Raw genomic sequence first — 9,922 nt, 5'->3', positions numbered from 1 at the left:
TAATAATAATAATAATAACAATAATAATAATAATAATAATAATAATAATAATAATAATAAAACATCTGTTTCTGGACAAAATGTCTCTAAAACTGAAGATGGCGATGTTTAAGATGGAAAACATCTGCAATAAAAACCCTTTTCAAGTTAGAATAAAACTATCTGCAAGACTAGATGCTTCAATTTTTTTGTGGAAATTCTGTTCAAGGTTGGAAAGAAACAGCAGAGCAGCTTTTACTTAAAACATTTATTTGATCCAATTCTTTGGAATGTAATAGTCAATGATGAGAGTCTGAGACAACAGAGACGGATGAGTCTGGGTGCTGACCAGAAAGTCAAAGTACAAACAATACTTTTAGTCACATAAGGCCTCACTGCTTCCCAATTTGTTTTACTTCCTTCTTTCCTTTCTTGTTTTCTTTTCTTTTTTTTCTGGATTCGAGACGGCAAAATTACAGAAACTCTTCTGAAAATAAAACATTTTTCTTGTCATACAAAGAAAAGAAAAATAATAAAACAATGGCACGTACATCAGTGACAGTACAAAAACACAAGGTGATATTATACCAAGTAAATAAAACTGTTACGCTTCAAAGAGACGCATATAAGCTTTTTCGAGAATGAAAAACATCTCTGTAAATTGTACATTTCAGAATTATAACGTTGTCATCTGAAACCGTGTTAAAAAGAAGCAACAATAACACTGTCCTCTCCTTTCTCTCTTTTCATAAATCAACATCATAAACACATAGATTTTTTTTTTTTTAAATATATCAGTGCAACATTTGTTTTCACGTCGAGTGCTGCAGCATCCTTTCTCGAGCTTAATCGGCTGAAACATCACAAACACATTCTTGCCGGGCTGAAGGTAAATTTGGAAACCCACAATCTTTAACATTTTAGCAAAACAAAATCTACAAGTTGGCTTTTAAGAGAAAATTATGAGCATCTCAACAGTCTGAGTGCCTTCATTTGATTGAAAATGAAACAAGATGAGTAGATTTAAATTAAGTCCAATGAATAAGTGGATTTCTTTCTTTTTCTTGTTTTTTTTTGGTTGTTGTCTTAATGGAAAGAACTGATGCTTATGTGACATTTGGACTCATGTGATGCCACGTAATGCTACATTAAAAATGGGCAGATTTAAAGTCCACGGTGCAGTAAAATAGCAGATAAGTGGAAATATGTCAGTCTATCATACCTATTTAATGGCTTTTTAAATATTGTAGGTTCGATATCTGCAGTTAGTAAGAACTTACGAACATATAACATCTGTCGGAGGTTGACTGGTTGGTGACGGATGAAATTTCTGGCTTTAAAATCTTAGTCCTTCCATCTAAACTGTGCTATGAACGAGTGACCAGCATCACAACATGTGTAGCTACAAAAACAAAAACACAGCAAAGCAGTATTATTAACACAAGACTTCCTGTTCTTGCAATTTCTGACAGAAAATATGCAAAGTTTGCTCTTCACAGACTCCAAAGTTGACTCCCAGTAAAAGAGCAACTCCAGATTACAGTAAATAAGGTCATTTTGTAAGAAAATGCTCCTGAAAACTAAAATAAAATTAGTGAAACGGGGATAAAATGCAAAACGAGCAGCAGAATTCCACAAAAACAACACAAAGAAGTGTGAAAAGCTGCATGTTTGTACTGCAAATGAATATTTAAAATCCAATTTTCACCAGTTTTTAACAATCAAAGCAAAGCAAATAACCCTTTGGTCTCTGCTCTGATTAGCTCGTGACACCTTAACTTCCAGGCCACCGTAGCTCGAGGCTCAATGTTTCTGCAGTTAGTCACCTGTGGGGATGTTAAACAGGATTTAGCTTCAGAGAGAACGTCCTGACGCAGTACAACGCAGTCACGGCATCCAGACGCCTCCTTATCCTGCAAGCTCCTTAAAAGACGCTGAGAGACACTTTAAGTCCTTCTTGTGGCTCCCAGACCGCCGGACACACCTCTGGTTAAAGGTTCAGCAGTCCCTTAGTGTCCCGGTGAGGAGCAGCAGAAAATAATCACAATGAACCGTCCTCGAGTCGTCTTCCCAGTACTGAGGTTGTCCTTTTTTTTTTTTACCCTGTACGAAAAAACTCCTCCAAACTGAAACCACACAAAACTCCCAAGACGGCGATCAGGTCGGAAAGAAACAACAGGTGTCTCTGTTTTTCTGTACATTTTCAGAATTTAGAGATTAAGGGTGAGTTTGATTCCAACTTAGAAAGGATACTGCGGCACTGGTGTCTTTTTCTATAGAAAAGGGCGCTCAAATATATTAAAACCTATGTACAATATGTTGGATGTGTCATGTGCCATGAAAAATGAGGCATTCAGGGCTCCTACACACTTCTGAAAATCACATACGTTTCCAGAATCTGAACTCTGATTTCAACAGTTTAGTTTGTGTCAGTACGACTGTCATGAAGGCATGAGGATCTACAGATCTACACTAACACGTGTGATATGTGACAGCACGCTACAACACAAAGGAATTTGCAGTTTCATAATCGCAGCCTGGAAAAGCGAATGTTTCCTGTGTAGAAACCCTGGATGGAACGCCAGCCGATGGGAAAACAACCAGCAGAAAACAAGGCAACAGAAAAATTGGAGGAAAAAAAAGGCACTGTCGGAACTAGACGCAGGTCAACGGGCTGCTACCCGCTTCACACACACACACACACACACTGCATGTATACAGATAAACATGAGTGAAACGCACACACACACACACACACACCAGCTGAACATACACACCCTAAATGCAGATGTATATGAGTGTGACACATGTACACACACACTTTCACGCGCTCTCACAAGGCCAACTAAAGAGCCAGATATCAGAATAGCAGACTTCACAATGGCGTCTGAAAGAAAGAGACAAGAAAAACGACAACAAAACAACAAAATCTTATCTTTCCGTAAAAGTACATAAACTGTCATCTGAATTGGTCTCAACACCAGCATGTGATTACATGAAATCAACGAAGCACGCCGAAAAACAAATAGAATCCTTAGTTGTCTTCTTGTTTTTTCTGTTTTTTTTTTGTTTGTTTTTTTTTGCTGTACAGATTCTTTTATACACAGTGCCCCCCCTACAGGTCAGTCCACTTCCACTGCCGCTCCTGAGAAATAAAATTACATCGGCTCGCTCTCAGCCCACCCTGCCGTCCCATTGGTGGCCTCAGCCCTGCGTTTCCTCTCCCTTGATTGGCTGCATCAACGTGTCCACGCGGAGCAATCGCAGCTCCGTGCCTCCGTCCCACTCACGCCTCTGAGTAGTTAGTCTGTCCGTTCATCTTGTCCTTCTTTAGCTTCACGCCGTCCACCAGCTCAAAGTTATAGTTTTCCAGCGCAGATAAGTTCCTGTCCGTCATGCTGCCCTGCGAGCAGGCGCAGTACAGCACGACGCCGCAGATGGCGCCCAGGAAGACGCCCAGCGCCGACATGGCGATGATGGTGATGAGGATGGGGTCCAGCGTCTTCAGCATGTTGCCTGGGCCCCCCAGTTCACTGGTCTCCTGGGACAGGGAGTCCATGGCTGCAAGGAGGAGAAATGAGGTTTAATTCAGTGTTTAGACCTCATGCCGGTGGTTTAACAGTTTAAACTAGACATTGCAGAATTTCTTACTACGTCATGCATGTTTGTTTATGTGTCAAAACAATAATTAGATCATTTAAGTTTTAGAAACAGATAAACCAACTAAAGCAAGAGCAACTGAAAGGCCCGTACATGTACAGAGTATATACTTATACTATATAGTATTGCACAGTATAATATAACTTAGTATATATATCATAGTATAGCATAATGTAGCATAGTGTAGTATAGTGTAGTGTAGTAAAGTATAGTAAAGCAAAGCAAAGTATAGCATAATATAGTATAATATAGTACAATACAGTATAGTATAGTATGATATAGTATAGCACAATATAGCAAAGTATAGTGTAGTATAGTGTAGTATAGTATAGTATAGTAAAGCAAAGCATAGTGTAGTATACTATACTACACTATGCTTTGCTTTACTATACTATATAATACTATACTATACTATCTATATTATACTATAGTGAGCAAAGTATATTATAGTATAGTATTATATAGTATAGTATAGTATAGTATAGTATAGTATAGTATTATATAGTATATCATAATATGGTATAGCATTGTATAGTGTAGTATAGTATAGTGTAGTATAGTATAGTATAGTATAGTATAGTATAGTATAGTATAGTATAGTATAGTATTATATAGTATATCATAATATATTATAGCATTGTTTGGTGTAGCATTGTATAGTTCAAGACTGGAAATAAATGTAACAAATGTGCAACAGATATATGTATTAATTAGCTGAAATACAGAATTCCCCTGGCACAGTTCTTCAAAGTGTTTTAAAAAAGCATGCAAACACATGTGTGATTCTTATTGTGGCATCAATTTAATTTTTTTTGCTGCCATCTGAAGAACTATTTGGCAGATTTTTATTTTTTATTTTTGCACACAGCAGCTCAGGACCAGCCACAAGCAGTTACATCATTTCTGGCAAATAGCTGTGCATTTGACTAACAAGGCAATTATGACAACTTCACTGTGTTGATGCAGAAAAAACCATGTGAAGAACCGTGGAGATCTGCCCAGTGTACATAAGAGTATGTACTGTGAGAAAATGACACTATGGTGACGGTGCTTACGCAAGATGAAGATCTCAGTCGGTGGAGACGTCGGAGCTTCTGGATCTGGATTCAAAAAGCAGAGTTTCTATTAGAATAAAAGCTGAATAAAACACCATAACATGAATTATGTCATGTCCTGGTTGTTTGAGCATGCAACATACTGCAGGAGCATTTTTGTTAGTATTCAGTACTTTGTTGAAGATTTTTACATTTCGACAGCAATCAATAAATCAAGTTTTATATCTTAAAAGTGCTGCATAGAATGCTCTTGTCTGCTGCTGACACATCTTAGACATCATGAGAACAATACAAACTAGAGCAGCAACAAATGTTTATTTTCTTGTTGATTATTCAGTCAGTTATATTTGTGATTTATTAATTAACAAAGCCTCAGATGATATCCTCAAATATCGTGTTTTGACTAAAACTCAACAATATTCAGTTTACTGTCTCCAGACTCGGAGAACAGCTGAAGACTGACTTGACAATTAATTGATTACAAGTTGTAACTCAGACTAAAAGTAAATGCAAGCTTTCTGAAGAACATCTACGTTAGTCAGAATTTATTTTGAAACTGTGATGTATTTATTTTTAGTTTTATGTTTTCACAATCCCCTCTTGCACCATCTAGCTTCATACAACATCCACCACTGAAACACTCACCTTTGCAGTCCTCAGCAGTGAATCCATCCAGGATCTGGATGTTGTCCACAGCTATGTGACCTGCACTGCGCCTGTCTGCTACGCCTTCCACCACCACCTGCAAGAAACAACATGCACTCACTCAGGCAGCAGCTCGAGACACTAAAAAACTCCCAAATCATGTATTTTAGTGGACATTTAAAGGTGCAAATCCACAAACACAAACAAATAAGTAGATTTTCTGAGAGTCTAGTGGCAACACCACTGCCTTCTCTCTCTGCTTTTGCTCTACAAAAAATACAGACCAAAAAAAACAAATAGTTTTAAGGGTCAGACATGCCCCAAGGAGCTGTGAGACAAATATGGAAAGTTGAGACATGAATAAAGTAATACTGAAGATTTTTTTTTTTTTTTACATTTAACTCAGTCTTTGCTTTTTCTTGGTTTAGTTTCTAGTTTTATCTCTTCTGGCCTTAAAACTTTGATGAAATGAAGCAGAATAAGTAAATATGTCTAGTAGTACACAGTGTTTAACAGTCAAAGGCCAAAAAAGTTTGGAAATAACTTTCTTACTTTGTTCGTTCTACTTCCTTGATAAAGACAGGTTTTCATTTTTACACTTTCAACACAAATTAATCCTGTTTAAGGCCAGAGCCAATCCCAGCATGCACTTTGCAAGAAAAGGCCACACGTTTATCACAGGGAAATGTAGAGTTTCTAAATTCCAGCTGTTCCCACTGGGCATGTTTTTGTCTTTTGACATAAATACTTTGGATCTTCGTGCTCTAAGGTGACACATCAAACCTCACTTTAGGAGCTCAGTGCTTTTATTACAATTTTGTTGTTTTGCGACCTCTTTCTTAAGCTTTATGAAGTTCTTCATGTCAGTTTCCAGCTAAACAACAGCTCCAACTTGATTTAAATCTCTGAAACTTTAAACCCATCAGGAGTTTTTTTGGTTTCTTTTTCTTTTTCTTTTTTATCTGTTTTGAAACAAAAATGCCAAAATGACACTATTTGCAATAAACTGCAAAAACTGAAAAAATCTGCAGCGTTTCAACTCTCCAAGGGCTATGAAACTACTGACATGGGTTGTTGCAGGTCTATGCTTAAAATCAATGAAAAGTTCCCCCCAAAAAGAAAAGTGTTAAAAAGAAAAAGGCGTCATAGCACCTGTGGAGCCTCCAGTGACTTAGCTGCAAACAACAGTCGTGCAAAAATTCAAAAACTTTTCAGCTGAACTGCAGACTGTGTTCACAAAAAGACACAAGCATGGAGAGAAATTAAAAATGTAAGCAGTAAACTACATATTCTGTAGATTCACCATTTGGTCCAGTGTTGGTATCACCTGTAGACACCTGAAAACTTTTGTACACATTAATTCAAACCTTTTAAAACTTTACTAAAATACATAAATAAATAATAAAAAAAACCAAGTTGTATTTTTTTAAATAAAGATTTACAGCATTATAATAGACATTTCTGAGTTCTCTCAACCTCTGGCCATGCTTTGGTTGGTTCCACAGAAGAGCAGAGAAAAAAGAGCCCACAAAGATGTGACAGGAGCAAAAAAACAAACAAACAAACAAACAAAAACACCCAGAAACTGCTGAGGTTACAGAAAGAAAAACTCTCTCGCTGGAGAAGGAAGAATCTAAACATGACAATAAACTTTCTAAAATTCTGAAATACAAATCATCACCTTTAGCCGCCATTTATTGTTATTTTTAGTGGATAGAAGGAGAAAAAAATGAAAGAAAACCAATTCCAATACACATTCTCACATGCTGCTGTCATTTCAAGTTAAAGGGACCCTGTGTTACCTGGTATGAGAGGCTGGAGTGAGGCAGCAACACTCGGCCTTCCCTCCACCGGTTGCCCTGGTGGCCGCTGACCGTCCACAGGATCTGGCCTTCCTCCGCCTCCCGCCGCTGCTTGATGTGAAGCGCTCCGGCGTGCTCACCGAACATGTGGTACCAGAAGGACATGCACAGGTCGGTGTCCGGGGAGGTGATGGGCAGGCTGTCCAACCTCGCCACCTTCTCCTCCTCGTCCTCGTCCTCGCCGGTTTTACTCGGTAGATCTGAGTCCATCAGCTGCATGTAGATGAAGTTCCCAGGTCCGCCTGCAGGGGGCAGCAAAGGACAAGGTAAGAAGTGACTCTGACAGCTTGTCTCCACATAAGTGCTGATCTTTTAAATACTCAGTTACACTATGAGATCTTAAATAATATAAAAAGACAGCCAGTAAGACTGCTTTCTGTACATTTCTAACAGAAATCAGGCTTTAATATGATTGAGAGCGAACTACTGTGACAGTAAAGAGTTCATTCTACACTCACTTTATCGCTAAATGTCCCTAATAGAGTGTTTCTCTTTTTCATAGAATAAATACTTTAGAATATTCAAGTGTCACAAGCTCCCAAAGACATCAAATTCAAGGATTTCAAAAGGTTTCTTGGTGAAAACAAAAGGACTCTGCACGCTTCAGGGGAAAAATCTGACTCGACATCACACAAAAAAAACTCATTTTTTATTTGTGATCCGGTTAAGTCAAGAAATCAAGGTGAAATCATTCATTTTAGAGCTGCTGCTGTCTCCACAAAAACATCCATCACATCCATCAGGCTGGAATGGAGAGAAGGCCAGAGAACCGAGGCGTGTTGATGAATTTCAGCGCCGTGTTTCTTTTTCGAAAAGTCGTGGATTTCAGGGCCATTTATTCGTTGTCTAAATCTTTTAAAGCTTATAACGTCCACACGTCCTCCCCACTTCTATTCAGTGCTGAATACTTATCACGGTGAATAGAGTTTGCTGCTGTGAATGATGGATGTTTGAAGATGTTTGTATGTATAAATGACATTCTATTCACAAGTTTTCTAAGAGTATTTCTGTCTAATTCAGATTTTGTGGCATTTCTTTGTGATCTATTGGTAACCCATTATTATTGTTGCTTGAGGATATTCAGACAAAGAGAGTTTTAATAATAAAAAAGGCAAGATATTGATTCCCTCGCTTATTCATGCTAAGATAAAGTTGTGCAGTGGCTTCAGTTTGAACTTTCACTGAAGGTTTCAGGCAAATGTCCAATAAAAAGACAATTTCTGTTTGAAAAAGACACGTAATTAATACCCAAGGATGTCCTTAATTTTAATCTCGCCTCTGTTTATCTTATTAAACATGAAAAACAGAACGAAACAGAAGAATCTGGGGCTACTTGCCCATATTTATGTTGGTAAGTATCCAAGTCAGAATGAATGTCACACATTTCTCAAGTGTTTTTCTGCTTTTTTTTTTTTTATCAGTGTAGTCCAAGTTATGGAAAGGTCTGCTTTTCTATCTGCACTTTCTGAATACGCATATCCAATTGAGTGGCTCCAGGCTCTATATAAGCATGTCACCACACTCAGTATCAGGCAAACTTTTTGTCCTCCACAGCAGAGATAAGTTACGATGTCCAACAGGAACTTCTCTTAACATCCCAGACATGTTCTTTCTCATTTCTATAAGCAGAAAATGCAGTAGGTGCTGTTATGAATTCCCAGCAGCTCAGTCAGTGTGGAGAGTTATTTAAAGCTTTGTTAAAAATATTCCAACTTCTAGCACAAGAGCCTTCGACAGACTTTTCAACAGCTGCATGGTAACATCGAGAGCTACCGAGTGCTCTCCCAAAGCATCCGCTGAGTGCCGCTGGCTCAAAAACGACCCTTGAACACAAAGGTGATGGGACGTCTCCTACCTGTGTGGTCCAGGGTCGGTCCTCTGTGGACGGCAGGAGCCGTGTTGGTCTGGATGAGCCACTCTGCTCCAGTGCTGGACTCTCTGGTCCAGCCGCAGAACGACGAGAAGTCAAAGTTGCAGGCAAACCACAAGTAAGCTGCGGCAAAGAGACAAAAACTGCTGTCAGAAGCTACAAAATGTTACTGATGAACTGCCTGAATTATTAATCAGTCCTCTAACCGTGACCTCTGTGCTGTCACAAAGCAACAAAATTCAAGCAGGTATAGAAGTCAGCAGTCCACTCAGCACCCTTTTTCAAACAGCAAGTCCAACGTCATGAAACCCTCAGTAGCTTCCTACCTGCCAACATTGTTAATTAAGTTTTGTTTTGTACTTTTCTCCTTTCCCTGTTCCCTATCAGCCCATCGACCTGCTTGAAGCTCTGCTCTGCATGCTACATTAAGATTTGTGAAATATTGGATCTGCTTGTAAGACTAACACACAAAAGACACCAGAAGCGATGTGGTGACCAGAAATCATGGAAAGTCAATGAAATTTGGCGACCCATAGCAATGACAGGTGAGATAATCATAGGTGACGTGAACTTGGACAGGTACCATGTTAAATTACCAATGGGACAACCAGTACCACCAATGGGACAACCAGTACCACCAATGGGAGCGAAGGTTGGTTGGTTGACTTATGACGTCTACATGTTTACTACAAGGAAACAACCTCCATGTCTTTGGTTCCTATGACTTCAGCATCAAAATCAAGAGGACCTAATCAGCGTTGTCTCCAATAAACCCAACCTGGGCAATGAAGAGTTGACTGTGTGGGTGAGTTAGTTGTGGAGACCTGCTCGGTTCTAACAGTCAGTGATAG

General features: G+C 38.8%; 1 protein-coding gene across 1 annotated transcript in view; it reads right to left on the bottom strand.

Moving 5' to 3' along the window:
- Positions 1–232: 232 nt before the first annotated feature.
- Positions 233–9,922, bottom strand: part of LOC103366788 (neuropilin-1a-like) — a 109,460-nt gene continuing 99,770 nt past the window's right edge. Inside the window, exons 14-18 of the mRNA XM_008294610.1 lie at positions 9,057–9,194; positions 7,142–7,443; positions 5,340–5,436; positions 4,695–4,739; positions 233–3,540 (exon numbers count right to left, since the gene is read on the bottom strand). Coding sequence (XP_008292832.1) covers positions 3,266–3,540; positions 4,695–4,739; positions 5,340–5,436; positions 7,142–7,443; positions 9,057–9,194 — 857 coding nt within the window. The 3' untranslated portion in view covers positions 233–3,265. The remainder of the gene's footprint in view (positions 3,541–4,694; positions 4,740–5,339; positions 5,437–7,141; positions 7,444–9,056; positions 9,195–9,922) is intronic.

This window comes from Stegastes partitus, unplaced genomic scaffold (genome assembly GCF_000690725.1).
Source record: "Stegastes partitus isolate 25-593 unplaced genomic scaffold, Stegastes_partitus-1.0.2 Scaffold979, whole genome shotgun sequence".
Taxonomy (NCBI): Eukaryota; Metazoa; Chordata; class Actinopteri; family Pomacentridae; genus Stegastes; species Stegastes partitus.
This window is presented reverse-complemented; position numbering and strand designations above follow the sequence as displayed.